At 42.9% G+C, this 19,355-nt stretch overlaps 1 protein-coding gene across 11 annotated transcripts in view; it reads left to right on the top strand.

Moving 5' to 3' along the window:
* The window catches only part of septin4b (septin 4b), a 55,435-nt gene that overhangs the window by 22,731 nt on the left and 13,349 nt on the right, over positions 1-19,355 (top strand). For 2 of the 11 annotated variants that reach the window (XM_039654065.2, XM_089120887.1), the window contains exon 2: positions 17,149-17,418. The exons of 3 other annotated variants lie outside the window; for them this stretch is intronic. In XM_039654065.2, coding sequence (XP_039509999.2) covers positions 17,149-17,418 — 270 coding nt within the window. Of the gene's footprint in view, positions 1-7,600; positions 7,711-13,603; positions 13,727-17,148; positions 17,419-19,355 lie in introns of those variants that run through there. 6 more of the 11 variants (XM_089120884.1, XM_089120888.1, XM_089120885.1 and 3 more) reach the window with 6 other exon arrangements.

Raw genomic sequence — 19,355 nt, 5'->3', positions numbered from 1 at the left:
AGTAATTGTACCATTTACCATTTCTTTCACTCGAGGTCCAATGAAAATCAATAGACAGTGTAATCCTGCGTTCCCTCTGGACAGTCAGTGAGAATGCAGTTGTGTTCAGGTCTCATTACCATGTGCATGAATGCTCGATCACTCTCCGTATACGAGGGATTTTGATGTGGTGGACCAGCTGACTGTTCTCTTGCCAGTGGCTTGGTGTTTCCTACTTTTTTTTTGTTAACTGGCTGGTTTCATTTAAATGAAGCCATTTTATAGCTTTAGCAGGCATAATTTTACAATTACCTGAAGCATGGCGTGTTTGCTCATTTTTTTTACAAGGACATTAAACAAAGCGGCTGCCTTTCTCAACCATAAATCAGCACTCAAGTGTGTGCTATCATCTATAATTCCCACTTATTTTAGCCACTAGCAGGGAACCAGCCTGCACATGAATGGGAATGGTGGGGTCGAAGCTGCAGGTGCATTTCTGCACACGTCTAACGGCCCCCGGCCCTCGTCTGGCCCTTCTCCTGCTGTGGGAAGTGCCTCGTCAGCAGAACAGCATTGCTCGCACAACTCTGGCCGAAGGGAGGGATATCGCCCGATCCGCATCGAGTTTGAACAGGAACTTGGAAGACTTGTAGATAAAGACTCTAATTGAATGCGACAGGAAGTCTGGGAAAGGTACTTTGCCAGCGCCAGTCAGTCCTTGAGAGGCCGTAGTCCACAGTAAAGAACTAACTAGGTATGTGGGAAACGGCAAGACAACGTTGTTCAGACCAAGAGCCCAGCATCAACTCTCTGTGGGAACTGTTGAACATACATTTGCTTTGCAAGAAAACAGATGATATAATCTATTGCTGCACAGAGACAACAACAACAGTAGCACGGAGGGGTTTGCATTACACACAGACACACACATATATATACATTTTAAAAATGCTGGATTGTTTTAACCCAAGTTTGAGTAAAATATGGACAAACCCAAATGTTGGGTTAAAAATGTTATTAAAAATGTTGTCCATATTTGACCCAAAGTTGGGTTTGTTATAATGTGGGTTTTGTGTCTTGTTATTTTGTTATCAGTTGTTCCCTGTCTATTAATTATCCCAGGTGTTTATTATTTCTCACGCCCCCCTCGTTATCTGGTTTAGCTTGTTTGTCCCTCATTATTTAAGCCCTGTGTTTCTACCCTGTCTTTGTGAGTTCTTGTTTCATGTGGACTGTTAACGCCAGTGTCGGTTGTTCCTGTTTTGTAGTCCAGTAGTCTGTCTATTTTGTGTTATTTGTTAAATAAAGTGTGTGCTGCAGATGGATCCAATGCTTTATTTGTCCTTCAACCACACTAGCATCGTAACAGGGTTAAAACAACCCAGCAATTTTTAGAGTGTAGCCTATGTGTGTGTGTGTGTGTGTGTGTATGTGTGTGGGTGATTTGATAATATCAGGTACATTTAGTGTCCAAAGTCATTATTTTTCTGCTAATTTCAAATGGTTATATTTTTAATTATTTTAATATTTTTTTACTCATTGTCATGGATCACAATATGTTGCAGGCCATAACAACGTAATATGTAATTATCTCCAACTATGTAAGAGCAAATAATGTCACTGATAAGATCTGAAGAGTCGACAAACGATATAATAAAGAATTTGTTGTTGTTAAACGTAAAAAAGGAACTAACTTGTTTTTGGCAAGTACTGGATTATTAAAACTGTATTAAGCTAATGGAAATAATTTCTGTTAGTTTTCTTTCCTTTTTTTGAAATGCTAAGTCCATTCATAGAATCACGCATACTGTAGATCTTCTTGTGTTTGGAGGCGTAATCACCAGCAGAGGGCGCTGCTTCGTCGTCATCAGCCCTGCGGTGACGTCATCAGCCAGAGACCAAACCAGCCAGTGCAGTGTTGACAACTTAGCAAATTTGTTGCTAGATTTACCAGCTTAACCTAGCAACTTTCCCCCCTCAAAACCTCCAGGCAACAAATTTAGCTATTTTTAACATTTATTTGGCACCTTTTAGCAACTGCAATTCATCTAAATGACACAAAAAGAGGAAACCACTGAAGCAGCACATCAGCCTGAAGAGATCATATGTGAATTAAGGTGCAGTTATTTAGTGATAATTAATTATAATAATGTTCCAATAATTGTTGTTCAGTGAGGTGTACACTTTAAGAAAAATTATGTAGAATCGTGTAAAAGATACTGCAATTCTCTGCCAGGACATAAACCGTTAAGTTAAAACCATGCAAACCCTAAAACACAAAATGCAATGTGTAATTTAAAATACAGGTAAAACACCTGTGGAAATCAATACGGATAATCCCTTCATATTAACACTTTACACTGTGCCCTATTTTTACAGCTTTTTAAGAGTGTAGCACACTAGCTACCAACACTCTGCTTACGTACTAGACTAGTTAATAAGAAAATACGTAAAGTGTAATTGTTCAAAAATGCGTAACTCTTCAAATTCAAATTTGTATTTGAAGATAAAAAAAATCTGATGTTAAAGACATCATTGTTTATTTTACTTTTACAAACAAAAAAAATGTATATAACATTTCAAATCATATTTTTTCACTGAGATTTGAGTAATTTTTGTGTTATGGTTACACTGACATCATAACGCAATGACATCACGTCGGCCAGGCGAGTGTAAAGTCTGACACAAACAGGACATGATTCTTCAAAGTACCTGTTTGTGATAGCGGCTGTCTAGACAGTGTGTGTGTGTGTGTGTGTGTGTTATCTGAGATGGCTCTTAGAACTGCTGATGTTTCACTTCACAGTACTTCACACTGATGAGAGCAGTAAGTTTGGGGATATGATGGAGGAACACTGGATGAGCAGAAGCTTCAGTTGAATAGTTAAATATGTATTTATTTTCCCCCAAATAATGACGGTAATCGTACAATAATATTAGATGGTAATATCATTCGTTGTACTTTGCATTGTAATATCATTGCACTTTGCTACTTGACATCCGACTCACACTGTGCTTAAAGGGACACTCCCCACCCATTTGCATTAAGATTTCCATTGTTAGAAACCCAGTTATACTATTGAATGGTCGTGCAACACTCTCTCATTTTCCCCTGAGACGAGAGAAATCTGCTATTTACCTTTTTCACTTCCTCCTACAATGATGCAAGAATCGGCATTTTACGTCATTGTAGGAGGAAGTGTAAGAGGGCAGACTGATCTCATGAAGTAGCGTGTGTATGACACGCCAATTCGTATTTCCATTTTTGGCGTGCTATCAAGACGCATAATCGCTTTTCAGCGTGTTTATGAACGCCGTTGACTTAACGTTATATAAATATATGACTTACCTCAACCCCGTCCCTAAACCTACCCGTCACTGGGGTTAATGCCATTTATGACTGTTCCCTTACCATCCTAGGAAAGAAAAAGATCGCTCCCCAGATTTAGATCTACATTTTGCTTCGTTTCGCGCGGACATTTGACGGCGTGTACAGACACGCGGAATCACTCGGACGTTAATGGCGTAGACATACACGCATACACGTGGATACACCCGGATAGCTCAAAATGCGTCGAGATAACACGCCACTTGACTCGAAATTGGCGTGTATGTTTACGCAAAAGTCATGATGTCATGTTGAAGAGGGGGGATTTCTGTAAAGACTACAAGCACCCTTTCAAACCCGTGCATAGGGGGTTGGGCCTAATGCGCTAACAGACCAATCACAGATCAGTGCCAGTGCGCTTGATTTCACCGGCAGAACCTTTTTGAAAATATGGATGAAGCTGAACACGCAGACAGATGCATTATGGGTAGGGTTGGGTACCGAAACACGCTGCCAATAGTAAACGGTTCCGCCGTAAACGATAATAACCCGACCGAATAAGAACGTGAACTCTGTGTCATGAGGCGCACACACGCAAAGTCTCTCGCTCTCTCGCTCTCTCCCACTATACGGTGTGGAGCACAGCCGGTTCTGTCGCGCATGCGCACTCTTGCTCGCTTGCTCTAGATTCGGGAGATTTGGACTAATTTGTGGACATCAGGGAGTCGTTATCAATACGCGGGAGACTCCTGGGACGTCTGATCGCGAGGGGATTAATGAAGATGCCGAAGACAAAACGCTCCAAGGTTTCACGTGTAAAATTACGCGTCAGAGTAAGTGTGCCGATTGTCTGAAGCCCGTATAGAATCACAGCTATCCATTGGCTGATGGCGCCGCCTTGACGCTCTTATGTCGTCATATTATATTAGCGCGCATTATCTGATTTCATTGTGCGAAATGATTTCCAGGAGTGGAGCTCAACTCTAGTCTACAGTGATGGGCGGAGTAGTGGGAGTGGCCTGCGGAGCTGAGCATTGCAATGCACTATGGGGATTGTTGTCTACAATTCACAAGCAATAAAAAGTCATTTTCTGCCTTTTATCGGCTAAGAAGGGCCACAATTAGACATTTATGATACTATTCTACTACATATATGACCCACTTTCAATACATATTCATGTCTCCACCGGTGGAATTACCCATTAACCCCAGGCTATCTTTGTTCGAAACGTCATCTGGTATCATTGACCCGATTGGCTAAGAGCTACGTACAGGCGCATTTGATAGACATTCGTAGCCCCCAATAATGCGGCTCTGGGCATTCGTAAACCACGCCTCAAATACAAGAAAATGAACATGCTAGTCTGTCCACGAAAAACACGAAGGAAAACCTTTTCCCGTTTAAATACACTGTTGTCGTGAAAACGTACTCTACCTAGGTTAGTTGAAGTATAATAAGTCATCATAACTCCTCCCCTGTCCTCCATCTGTTCCTCTCTGACACATGAAGACATGAACAGAGGATAAACAACGCATCCTGCTCCTATCATGACAACAGAACAGTAATCCTCCGAGAGGATCATGTTGAGATTATGCTTTGATATGGGCTTTGCTGTGTCTGGAGTGTGTGAGTGGTTGGGTCCTGTGCATTACAGTAATAGAGTGTGTGTGAGGGGTTGTCACGTGTGTGTTTGGGTTGTTTGTGCAGCGAGGGCTCAGATGTGTCAGTCTGACGTGTTCAGTGGCGGCACCAGGCTTCACTCGGCACCAAGCGCAGAGCAGGGAAACACACACACACACACACCGACAGACATGTCATCCGTTCTTCACAGAACATTCAAGCTGACTTTAAGAGAGTAAAAGAGCAGTGTTCAGTACTAATGCTTGTTCGTCCCGCCAATACATAGAAGAATCTATATTTATAAGTGTGTGTGAGAGAGAGAGAGAGAGAGAGAAAGAGAGAGAGAGTGAGTGTGTGTGTGTCTAGGCTTTGCACAGATTGGGGACACGTGGCTTTGTAAAGTCACTGGACAGATGTTGTGTAAAGCCTCTAGCGAGACGACACTCTTGAAGAAAAGCAAGAAAGAGACACACTTTATACAATAGAGAAATACAGTCATCATGAGGGAACAGAGATCAACGGAAAGAAAAAAAATCGTCTCTAACGTTCTCCTCGTCTCTAACGTTTCCTAATCTAGTTAACTAATAAACCTGGCATTGTAGATTACAAATATTCTTTGCTTGTGCTCCTCTTTTCTCACTTTAGATAAAGCATCTGCAGACAGATCAATATTCTACATATTTCTAGTTGCTAATTTGATCCGATATTCTGTGATGTCCTGGATGACTCTGTGTTGGTATTCATATATATGACTGACAGCTGGGGGTGTGGCTATGCAAATTAGAAGCAGCTGTGGAAGAAGATATGCACGTGCCGGAGGTGTGGCTATGCAAATGAGCTTTCACATGTGCTGGAGGTGTAGCTATGCAAATGAGCTTTCACAGTGGCATTAGATGCATGTGCTGGAGGTGTGGCTATGCAAATTAGCTTTAACATGTGCTGGAGGTGTGGCTATGCAAATGAGCTTTCACAGTGGCATGAGATGGATGTGCTGGGGGTGTGGCTATGCAAATTAGCTTCTACAGTGGCATGAGATGTATGCGTTGGAGGTGTGGCTATGCAAATGAGCTTTCACAGTGGCGTGAGATGCATGTGGTGGGGGTGTGGCTATGCAAATGAACTTTCACAGTGGCATGAGATGCATGTGGTGGGGGTGTGGCTATGCAAATGAGCTTTCACAGTGGCATGAGATGTATGTGCTGGGGGTGTGGCTATGCAAATGAGCTTTCACAGTGGCATTAGATGCATGTGCTGGAGGTGTGGCTATGCAAATTAGCTTTAACATGTGCTGGAGGTGTGGCTATGCAAATGAGCTTTCACAGTGGCATGAGATGGATGTGCTGGGGGTGTGGCTATGCAAATTAGCTTCTACAGTGGCATGAGATGTATGCGTTGGAGGTGTGGCTATGCAAATGAGCTTTCACAGTGGCATTAGATGCATGTGGTGGGGGTGTGGCTATGCAAATGAGCTTTCACAGTGGCGTGAGATGCATGTGGTGGGGGTGTGGCTATGCAAATGAGCTTTCAAAGTGGCATGAGATGCATGTGGTGGGGGTGTGGCTATGCAAATGAGCTTTCACAGTGGCATGAGATGCATGTGGTGGGGGTGTGGCTATGCAAATGAGCTTTCACAGTGGCATGAGATGCATGTGGTGGAGGTGTGGCTATGCAAATGAGCTTTCACTGTGGTGGGGGTGTGGCTATGCAAATGAGCTTTCAAAGTGGCATGAGATGCATGTGGTGGGGGTGTGGCTATGCAAATGAGCTTTCACAGTGGCATGAGATGCATGTGGTGGAGGTGTGGCTATGCAAATGAGCTTTCACAGTGGCATGAGATGTATGTGCTGGGGGTGTGGCTATGCAAATGAGCTTTCACAGTGGCATGAGATGCATGTGCTGGGGGTGTGGCTATGCAAATGAGCTTTCACAGTGGCATGAGATGCATGTGCTGGGGGTGTGGCTATGCAAATGAGCTTTCACAGTGGCATGAGATGGATGTGCTGGGGGTGTGGCTATGCAAATTAGCTTCTACAGTGGCATGAGATGTATGCGTTAGAGGTGTGGCTATGCAAATGAGCTTTCACAGTGGCATGAGATGCATGTGATGGGGGTGTGGCTATGCAAATGAGCTTTCACAGTGGCATGAGATGCATGTGCTGGGGTGTGGCTATGCAAATGAGCTTTCACAGTGGCATGAGATGGATGTGCTGGGGGTGTGGCTATGCAAATTAGCTTCTACAGTGGCATGAGATGTATGCGTTAGAGGTGTGGCTATGCAAATGAGCTTTCACAGTGTCATGAGATGCATGTGATGGGGGTGTGGCTATGCAAATGAGCTTTCACAGTGGCATCAGATGCATGTGCTGGGGTGTGGCTATGCAAATGAGCTTTCACAGTGGTATGAGATGCATGTGCTGAGGGTGTGGCTATGCAAATGAGCTTTCACAGTGGCATGAGATGCATGTGCTGGGGGTGTGGCTATGCAAATGAGCTTTCACAGTGGCATGAGATGCATGTGCTGGGGGTGTGGCTATGCAAATGAGCTTTCACAGTGGCATGAGATGCATGTGCTGGAGGTGTGGCTATGCAAATGAGTTTCACAGTGACATGAGATGCATGTGCTGGGGGTGTGGCTATGCAAATGAGCTCCATGGAGATGCAGACAGACAGTCATTAGGTCATGTGCCTTCTTGTGTGTCTCTCTCTCTCTCTTTAAACACTGACCGTCTGCTCTCCATCAGTAATAATGGCAGCAAACTCTGAAGTCAACAGCGATTCGGAGGTATGTCTGCTGTCTGCACACTTTTGTGGATGTTTGACTTTGCATTGGCTCAATGTTGCAGTGACGGAGGATCTTAGGAGCGAGCGTGATGGTGAATAACACGAGCTGAAGCAGAAGCCGACAGATGTTTCGGTGTGAGGATGTGTTAGTTTGATGTCATTAGTCCAGTCTTTTGTGTGAACTAAACTGCTTTTTTGGAAAATGCATGGCTATCTGTATAGTTTTATTTATCAATGATGCGAAATATTGGCCAATATGAACTGAGGCTTGATGGTGTTCAAGTATTTCCTGATATTTCAATTTAAATGACAAACATTGGTTCAGATGTACATACCAATATATTTACAAGCTGATAATATGTTTTCAATCATGACTGTGCATTCATTTTGACATGATATTTTTGCTCAAGTTTATGTTGTGTATCATTTTGATATTGTGCACCTGTTTGAGACTTTCACTGGAGTCTGACACACACACACAAAGAGCTCCGCTGTGCTGATTCACACAACAGCTCCATTGACACACACTCAGCTGCTGTCACACACACTCACACCTTCAGCTCACTGCTATAGTCCTGCTGAAGCCCAGGTTGTGTGAAGCGCATGTCAAAGCGAGCGGCTCTTCAGGACTCTTCTCCTCTGACCTCTCAATGTTCGAACCCACGACCCTTCAGGAGGATCTCAGGCATGTGGAAGGAGTCACTAAACTTCATTAAACCACCAGGAATTGGTATTTGTAGATGACACAAGCGTGGTGATGTGAGAACAGGAGTGTGTGTCGCAGCACCAGTGCGTGTGTTGAACTGCAGCTCTCAAACAATCACATCAAACTGTGTGAACGTTCAGCGTAGTGTTGCTCGCTTATTAAAAAGTAAAGCAGTTCGCGAACAGTTTCAGCCTTTCACCTCTGCAGTTGTCGTTTCCCCTTGGGCTGCTTCAGGAGTATTTCTGCGGCGGTGTGTGTGTGTGTGTGTGTGTGTGTTCATGCGTGGCTGAGCGCATCTGACCACAGTGACCTGACAGACGAGCTCGGGAATGACCCGTTTTCCTCTTCACCGACTGAAAGGTGCTGGTTTCTGCAACTCTCATAATATACTTTAGATTAGGGTCCAATTCACTATCAACTATGCCTCAATAAACTCCTAATGACTGCTTATTAACTGTGAGTAATGTTTAGGTATTGGGTAATTAAGGATGTAGAAAACAGTCATGCAAAATAAGGCATTGATATGTGCTTTATTTCCTAGTAAAACATGATAATAAGCAAGTTAATAGTGAGAATTGGACCCTAAGTCTTTGTCAGATGACACTTCGGTTTCTGAAAAAGGGTTGAATGCTTGCCTGCATGTCTGTGTGACATTAGATCTGAGATCTCTTTAAACTTTAATGAGAACAAGACGGAAGATATTGGTTTTGGGTTACTAATCTTAACCTTGCTAATTTGGTGTACTATATTAAACCATCTGTGGACAAAGATGGGTGGTATGATATGGTGTCTGGATCTCCATCTTTTTACCACATTACGACAACAAAAGCACTTGTAAACGCAACACACGGGTAAATACCAGTTCACAAGTGGAAAATTATCATATTTTCCAAAGCACATGAACGCACCAAGATACTTACCCAGACAGCAAACTGACATTGAATCAACGTGGAAACGACGTCTCTCATGACATTGAAACAACGTTGATTTGCTCATCGAATTAACGTTGAACCAACGTCAGACACGGCATTCTTCAAAGCTAAATGAAATCGAAAATTGGTTTGCTTTCATAACGTTGAAACAACGCGTTGATTTCAAGTTGATTTTCCGTTCGTTTTGAAAGAATGACGCGTCTGACGTTGGTTCAACGTTAATTCGATGAGCAAAACAATGTCAGATCAACGTTGTTTCTATGTCATATTTCCACGTTGATTCAATGTCAGTCTGCTATCTGGGTACTTACCAGATTTGGTAAAAATGTTTTGGTAAATTTAGTTTGTAAGTTGTGAACTTAAAAATAAAAACAACTAAACTGCAAAATCATTTTTTTTTTGGCACAACATAGATTTCTAGCTTGTTTTGAAATGAAAGCTCTTCATAGCAGAATACACAGAGAGTGGAGGTCTGCATCTGCATCTTTTGTGTCTCGAGATCTGGGACATGCTCTGAAATTCCTTAATCTTGCTCTTTAAATCTTCCTCTGCGACTGAGATCTGTTAAGACTTTAATGCCGATTATAATCACACACTTGACTTTACCTCATGCCAGCGGCCGCCCTCTTCCACAGCCACATGTTCCACCCTGAGCTGAGTAAAGCCTTATAGAAACTCATTTAATCACATTTTTAGACTCGGTGTGTGTCGGGTTTGTTGGAAATGAAACCAAAGGCCGCTGCTTCTCACTTGTCTCATAACTGAACGCATTGCATGTGAATGACATTTGAAATATACTGTGTATATATATATATATATATATATATATTCATGAACTATTCCTTTAAAAGACACAGATCTACTCATAGCTTGACACAAAACGGTCTTGCCGAGCACACATATGCAAGTAGCGTCGCCGTCTACACAACAAGATGAATGTAGAGCTGCTGTTCTCGCTACACACATCTTGATAAAAGAAAACTGATATGGAGTGGTATTGCAGAGCAAATGGGCGCCATCTAATGTCAGGGAATGAATTTGCATGTTCACTCGGCTCATCGTCAGCGAAAATCGCTTGGGTGTGAACACAAAAAACGCGTTGAAAAAACGCTTACGAATAACGCGCGCTAATATTTGTCCTGGTGTGTACGTACTGTACGGGCCTTAAAGCTGATGCTAATTTGCGCTGCTCTTGGTAGATTGTGTTGGTTATGATGGAAATGATCCGGCTGTGTCTGTGTTTTTCATATGTGTGTCGTCAGTAGGTCACGCGCAGAACTTTCCTCTCCCATCATGCACTTTTTTTATTTATTTCGCTCTCACGCTAATCTTGCCTGGTCCCACCAGACTCGTGCATTTAATTTGTACAGAGAGTCTGGCCTCGCTCCATTGACAAGCGTTAATTCCTTGAAGGTGGGTACTCTGTTGAAGTTCTGCCGTAACCAATCGCTAACGTTTGGTCGTGACGTATGACGACTCAAACTGGCGCATGACATCAGCGGCAAAATTCTCAGACACTCCCTCTGTTCGTTCATTGACCGGACAAAACCAAAGAATACACTACAAAGGGCTAGGGTGTGTGTCTTTGTACCTGGCTTGAAACTCATTCTTGACGTTCTCAAAAATGCCATCCCATCATTGAAATCCCATCATGCACCTTAAAGGATTAGTTCACTTTTGAAAAAACTTTTGCTGATAATTTACTCACCCCCATGTCATCCAAGATGTCCATGTCTTTCTTTCTTCAGTCGAAAAGAAATGAAGGTTTTTGATGAAAACGTTCCAGGATTTTCTCCATATAATGGACTTCAATGGGAACCGGATGGTTCAAGGTCCAACAGACAGTTAATAACATTTTCAGATGCAGCTTCAAATGTCTTTAAACGATATCAGACGATGAATAAGGGTCTTATCATGCGAAACGATCGGTTATTTCAAAGCTTATTCCAAAAATGTAACTTTTCTAAGGACAAATGCTAGCCTTGCTCTATTCTGTGAGGCGCGTTTGTAACGTCACGTAATACGTAATTACGTTCAAAAGGTCACGGGCGACGTAGCCGGAAGTACAGAATCAAAATCGTCCGACATCGTTGTTTTACCTTTTAATTCCTTTTTTTGTAAACGGCGTTTGAGTTAGTTTTCACGTTCAACCTATGCGTTCAACTTGTAAACACTGACTCTGTACTTCTGGCTACATCGCCCGTGACCTTTTGAACATAATTACGTATCACGTGACGTTACAAACGTCGTTTCGCATGATAAGACCCTTATTCATCGTCTGGTGTCGTTTAAAGACATTTGAAGCTGCATCTGAAACTGTTATTAACTGTCTTTTGGACCTTGGACCGTCTGGTTCCCAATGAAGTCCATTATATGGAGAAAAATCCTGGAACGTTTTCATCAAAAACCCTAATTTCTTTTTGACTGGGGAAAGAAAGACATGGACATCTTGGATGACATGGGGGTGAGGAAATTATCAGCAAAAGTTTTTTCAAAAGTGAACTAATTCTTTAAGGATGAACGCAAGCATGGATCTGTGGAGCGCCACTGACTGAGCCGATCCCTCAACACCAGAACATCATTCATTCCCCATAGAGCCCGTGAAGCTCATGGAGATGCTGGTGCTGTGTGGGTCTGCCGAGTGCGAGTGTGTCTGGGTCAGGTTTAGTGTAGTGTGTGTCGATAGCGCTGCGGTGGAGTCGGATGCTGATTGGTGCCCTGGGGCAGCGGGGCAGCTCGATGCAGTGAAGGGCGCCGTGTCCCTGCCTGGCCGGGTATAAAGATGATGAGCTGGCCACCGGGTCTCCAGTGGGAGAGGGAATGAGGAGCTGGCTCCGACAAGGCAAGACGTTTAGATTGTTTCATCCTCCCAGAGGCGTTTCAGGTGAGCTTCCGTGTGCATGTTGGGTGAATGTGGAGTATGGGCATCACATTTGTTTTATTTTATTTTATATTTTATATATTTTATATTCTGATTAGTTTTGTTTTCCACAAGGCCAAACTGAAAACAGATTTAACGCTTAAGAGGAGGTCAGTTCCCTCCCCAGCCTGATCTCCAGCACATCTCAATGATATGACACTGAATGTCTGAGTAGGCTGAGCCGAAATGTTAGATTTGAGACAGAAAAGTTAGATCGCAGGAAGCCAGCGTTTTGTCCCTTTACTGTGCGGTCTGTTTGTGCTTCAGTATTGAGCAGTGATTTGAAATAGGCCAGTGGAGCCTGTGGTGATGGAGATATCGATGTCTGCCGCTCACGTGTGGTGTAAAGCAGGTCACCGGCACCTAATCTGTGAAGCTCTTCATTAGTGCTGTTAGTCAAGCGGCACTATTGCTGTGCTAGCACTATTGTGTAATTATTAGTATGGTTAGACATTAGGTTTGTAATCTCTAGAAGATCTGATGATCAGCATAATATCATTTAACCAACACTCATTTTCATCACTAAAATTCACAGGGCCCTTTTTTTCTTTCCCTGTGTAAAAATGCAAAAATCTAGTTTCTTTCTCCGGTCGAGGTGACACTGATTCATGCTAGCATGTAGCATGAGGTTAGCGTGTTTCCTCAGTGTTAGCATTAGACATTTGACAAGCCGTTTCATTACTTCCCAGACAGCAAACTGACATTGAATCAACGTGGAAACGACGTCTCTCATGACATTGAAACAACGTTGATTTTGCTCATCGAATTAACGTTGAACCAACGTCAGACGCGGCATTCTTCAAAGCTAAATGAAATCGAAAATTGGTTTGCTTTCATAACGTTGAAACAACGCGTTGATTTCAGGTTGATTTTCCGTTAGTTTTGAAAGAATGACGCGTCTGACGTTGGTTCAATGTTAATTCGATGAGCAAAACAATGTCAGATCAACGTTGTTTCGATGTCATATTTCCACGTTGATTCAATGTCAGTTTGCTATCTGGGTTGTTACTGGCATAAAACATTTGGGTAGATGTGTGTTAGATGTCGCAAATTCGGTTCAAACAACAATTGGTTTTTGACTTGTTTATTAGCAGATAGTAGCATCGTTACGACACACTGATTATATCTCTATCGTCCAAGCGACATCTAACCCCGATGATCCCGAGAGTCGCTGCGGCGTCCAGCTGTGGTGTTGTGCATCAAGACCTGTTGCAATATTGTAATCATTTCATGTTTTTCTTTTTCACTCATCCCCTTGCCACCAAACATTCCTCCCGTGTAACATCCCTCCTCTCACACCACTCTCGCCTGTCCCCGCTGTATCTTGTGGTTGGAGATGGCAGAGTGCACAGTAGCCCCAGTAGCGATGGAGGACAGTGACCGCGAGACCGACTCGGCATCAGATGAGCGAGACTCTATGCCGGCGTCACCTGAGCCCAGGATGCATGAAGTGGAAAAGGTACTGGTGATCCTCCCACTTCGTTGAGTCCATTGACCTCTGACCTCTTAGGAGACGTGCACCGTTCTTCTGCAAGCCAGCATTGTAACTTTAATTTTCTGTTAAAGTCTACTTGAAATTGGCCATACTTTCCTAGCTTCTTACTTTCTAATCGCGAGCGATTTATCAACGTACACCGCCGTTCAGAAGTTTGAGATCGGTAAGATTTGTAATGGTTTTTTTAAAGAAGTCTCTTCTGCTCACCAAGGCTGCATTTATTTTATTAAAAATACAACAACACAAAAACAGTAATATTGTGTAATATTATGAGTTATTCCTGTGATCAAAACTGAATGTTCATCATCATTACTCCAGTCTTCAGTGTCACATGATCCTTCAGAAATCACTCTAATATGGAAACACTTATTATTGTTATCAGTTATGTCGAAGTTTTCTTCAGGATTTCCTCACATCCTCAATGTCTTGACTTCATGCACTTTCTGTTGCTCGGAGCTAATGACTTTAAATTAGAAAGTTGATCGGCCAACCTCAAAGAGCATGCATAGAGAAGTGCAAATTAAACATGATTTAATGACTCGTAAATGTAAGTACACATTGATGGCCTAAGACACGAAACGAGCGGTTTGTGTGAGAAAACGAACAGTATTTATATCGTTTTTACCTCTTGTAACCACAGCCACGTCCAAGTGATCTGAGCGTGCGGGCGCTTTGTGGCGGTAAAAACGATATAAATACTGTTCGTTTTCGCACACAGACCTGTAGGACAGAAATTGTTAAACGATCAGTCAAATAGCTATTTAGGTCAATCGCAAATGCCGTTCTGTAGTGGCAGTTACAGTTCATGTAACAAAGGTTACACCGTAATAGCAAATAGCGATATATTTATGCCAAGGTAAGCAGTGGGATGCATGGAGATGCTCTGAATCTGCCGGTCAATAGGTCTATGTTGCAGTCAGAAAAAAAATGTTTCTTCACAGAAGTCAAATGGTTTGCCAAAGCCATGTCATGTGATGATGTGACCTTGACCTGTTCAATGGCAAAAATCAGTTTGCCAGAACAGAAAACATGGAGGTTTATTCAGTGAGAAGCTTGCGATGGACTGGGAGTCACTGGAGAACTGGAGAACGGATGGAAATTCAGTGATAAATGTCGATGTATGGGACTCATATAGGACATCTGTTCTGTTCAGTGCTTGTGTCTTCCAGGTTGTGGCAACAGATTGACCATATGACCGTCGTTATAAAATCACTTTTCCAGTGTACAAGATCATTATTTACTGCATTATTTATCTGGACAGGTCTCAGAGCAGTGGAAACCTGAGAGGAAAACACTCAAACTATCACACGTAGCCTTTAGTTCGAGTCTGGGGCTTCTCTGAACAGGTTTACCAAGCCAAATAGGCCATTGTGAGAGTTTAATGACACCAATATGGTTGTCAACCATGTTTAAGGTTTAAGTTCGCTAGTCAGAGGCTCATTAAAGAGCATAAATTAAGCATGGCCGTTTGCAGCGTGTCCATGGCTGACGTGTTGAGCAGAACTTCTTCAAAGGGGAGATGTCACTATGATTATGATTTCACTTTTCTAACTTTAGTTAGATACATAAACAACATCCGCAAAGGGAGATATTTTCTTTTAAGGACTACAACAAAAGAGCCCGACCGATAAAGGATTTTGAAGGCCGATACCGATACAAATATTTGTTGGTTTTAAAATCCGATATTCCGATATATCGGACGATATTTTTTTTACATTTTTTTTTATTTCAGAAACGCACAACAAAACATTAACAGATTTCCCTAACATTAGTTATTTGTAGTTATTTATATTTGTAGGAGTTTTAACTAAAATAATCTGATAATGCATTTTAAAAAGAAACTTGTTTCTTTTATTGTCACAACAGAACAGACGGATGATAGCGGCATTAGCTAGCTTTGTGGTTAGCTTGTCTATGATGAGCCATATGGATAACGTCATACTGCAAATTGTAAAACATACATTTTCAATATAACAGGCCAAGGAGAGATGATACGTCTCATTGCTTTAACTGTCACGCGCTATTAAAGAAATACTTCAGTCACATTGTCAAAAGTTAAAAGGACAGTCAGTCAACTAAACTGTAACAACGTAACGTAACTACTACTAGCTAATTCCGTTTCACTCTCGGCTTATTTAACAGCAGCAAAACTGGACATGATAATCACAAATTTTGTCATGCTTATTTGAGTTAAGAGAACTTTAATTGTTATTCAAGCAATGTATGTATCGTGACCAACTCAACGAGTGTTGCCAACAGGGACGGTGTAGAGCGCCCTCTGGTGGACAAACTATACAACTCCAACACTCATGACATGGTTCAAGCGTGTTTCGTCTGTTTTTATTTTATTTTTGAAATATTCATTTATCGGCCATTATAACTGTGGAAAATGCCTAATATCGGCCGATAATATCGGTCTGCCGATATATCGGTCTGGCTCTAGTAGGGACTACATTGAGCTTCTTCACAGGTTAGTGACATTACACATGACAGAATATGCTAATCAATGACTAGAAGATAGTTAACTCCACATCAGCTACATATATTCATCAACTAACCTTTCAGAAATGTTGTCATTTCTTCTTGAGTCTGACTCCGGTTTGAACATAAAAGGCTACAAGTTTTCGAAGTTTTCCAGTGCGTGTCTGTGTGAGGTAATCGGAGCTGCTAAACACACAAGCTATTGAAGCTCCGCCCTCTGCGCCGGGAGTAGCAGCTCATTTGCATTTAAAGGGACACTTTTGCTCACCCTGAGAAAGTGACACTTTTAACATGTTATAAAAAAACATCTGAGGTATTTTGAGCAAAAACATCACATGCACTCTCTGGGGACAACAGAGACTTATTTTACATCTAGTGAAAGGGGCATTATAGGACCCCTTTAACATTCGTATGTCTGGAGTGAGTCTGTGGTCCTCGATCGGGCTGTGTGGACCGAAGCAGGGATCGATACTCTTTACTTTCAGGACAGCAGTGATTCTGTTTGTTATCAGCTCTTGTGCAGGGAGTATCAATGTCATCTGTGTTGTGTCTTGATGTCTAACGTCTTGTGTGAACACTAACATCAGTGTAGACGTGTGCGCTCCAGTTTCCTCAGGAACACTCCTCATACCACTAATGTATTCTCTTGTATACCTCGTAAAAACGTTTACCATGGTAACCTTAATTTCTGTCAAAGTGGGTTCATTTACTGGGTTACTACTCTAGTGAATGGGTTTTTACCATGGTAATGTTTTGTAAGGGTGTTTTTTGTCTAACCACTAAATGGTCTATTCTCTTTTTGCTTCTCTTCTCCATGACCTTAACTTTCCCTATTAAACCGCTTCTGTACCTGCCCGTATGTTCTGACCCGACCCCTAACTTGCCCGATCCCCTCCTGACCTCAGCACTTCCCTAAGGAAGACTCGGAGGACTCGGAGCTGGAGCACATCATGGGACATCACCCGTTCGCCCACCATAGTGAGGGTGAGGCTCACACCCCGGGGACGCCCACCTTCCCGAGGCCCGCGGCGGCACCCAGGGGCCCCGGAGAGCTGGAGCACGAGTCCAGACACGGGGCTCAGCGGGGCCACGTCGACTTTAACCTGCTGTCTCCCATCAGCCCATCCAGGCCTAAAAGCCCCTGGGGTCGCTATGACCCCTATGACGCTACTGAGGTAATGAACGCCGGGGCCATGAGCGTCCGTGCATAAACACCTTGAAATGTCACTCCCAACAACCATAAGATGCACATGTTGGAATGTACCATGGTATTCGTGGAGTTTCTATGAACGGTGATCCTTCATGATATTACCACAGGGTTGATTGTGAGGGATCTCAGGAGCCCGGTTACCTCTCATAGTTTTTCTTCTGAATTGGACACATGTTTTCGTTCTTGAGATTGTCTTTCATCTGTCATTTGCTTTTCGGGGGGATGGATTTACATTGGCATGTTTTTAAGTGGATCCTGTTGGTGGGCTAGAGCATGTTTGTAAAAGATGATAATTAAAGGGGTAAAGCCTTTTTTGGGTTTATGACGCTCCACCCCACATCTTTCCTCATTCACTTCAAGCCAAAGCCTGGCACGTGTGGTTTGCCTCCCAGAGAGAGACTCTCACAACGTCTGTCATCTCCCGCTGGCCCTTATGATAAGAAGAGATATCGCCTACAAACTGAAGGCTGACGTTTCACTATGCTGAATTCAGATTGGGGAAATATGCTTCGTTTTTGATTATTGGGCTCTCTCTCCATCAACTTTAGGATTTTTATTATTTAATATTTCTTTTTCTATTATATCCATTATATATGTGTCCATTATCAGTGGATTTATATATATACACTCACCGGCCACTTTATTAGGTACCCCATGTTAGTAACGGGTTGGACCCCCTTTTGCCTTCAGAACTGCCTCAATTCTTCGTGGCATAGATTCAACAAGGTGCTGGAAGCATTCCTCAGGGAGTTTGGTCCATATTGACATGATGGCATCACACAGTTGCCGCAGATTTGTCGGCTACACATCCATGATGCAAATCACCCGTTCCACCACATCCCAAAGATGCTCTATTGGATTGAGATCTGGTGACTGTGGAGGCCATTTGAGTACAGCGAACTCATTGTCATGTTCAAGAAACCAGTCTGAGATGATTCCAGCTTTATGACATGGCGCATTATCCTGCTGAAAGTAGCCATCAGAAGTTGGGTACATTGTGGTCATAAAGGGATGGACATGGTCAGCAACAATACTCAGGTAGGCTGTGGCGTTGCAACGATGCTCAATTGGTACCAAGGGGCCCAAAGAGTGCCAAGAAAATATTCCCCACACCATGACACCACCACCACCAGCCTGAACCGTTGATACAAGGCAGGATGGATCCATGCTTTCATGTTGTAGACGCCAAATTCTGACCCTACCATCCGAATGTCGCAGCAGAAATCGAGACTCATCAGACCAGGCAACGTTTTTCCAACTTCTATTGTCCAATTTCGATGAGCTTATGCAAATTGTAGCCTCAGTTTCCTGTTCTTAGCTGAAAGGAGTGGCACCCGGTGTGGTCTTCTGCTGCTGTAGCCCATCTGCCTCAAAGTTCGACGTACTGTGCGTTCAGAGATGTTCTTCTGCCCACCTTGGTTGTAACGGGTGGTTATTTGAGTCACTGTTGCCCTTCTATCAGCTCTAACCAGTCTGGCCATTCTCCTCTGACCTCTGGCATCAACAAGGCATTTCCGCCCACAGAACTGCCGCTCACTGGATGTTTTTTCTTTTTCGGACCATTCTCTGTAAACCCTAGAGATGGTTGTGCGTGAAAATCCCAGTAGATTAGCAGTTTCTGAAATACTCAGACCAGCCCTTCTGGCACCAACAATCATGCCACGTTCAAAGTCACTCAAATCACCTTTCTTCCCCATACTGATGCTCGGTTTGAACTGCAGGAGATTGTCTTGACCATGTCTACATGCCTAAATGCACTGAGTTGCCGCCATGTGATTGGCTGCTTAGAAATTAAGTGTTAACGAGCAGTTGGACAGGTGTACCTAATAAAGTGGCCGGTGAGTGTATATATATATATATACTGTATATGTATGTATATATATATATATATATATATATATA

This window comes from Pimephales promelas, chromosome 16, assembly GCF_988280905.1.
Source record: "Pimephales promelas chromosome 16, fPimPro1.hap1.1, whole genome shotgun sequence".
NCBI lineage: Eukaryota > Metazoa > Chordata > Actinopteri > Cypriniformes > Leuciscidae > Pimephales > Pimephales promelas.
Note: the sequence above shows the minus strand (reverse complement) of the source record. Positions and strands in the feature narration are given on the sequence as shown.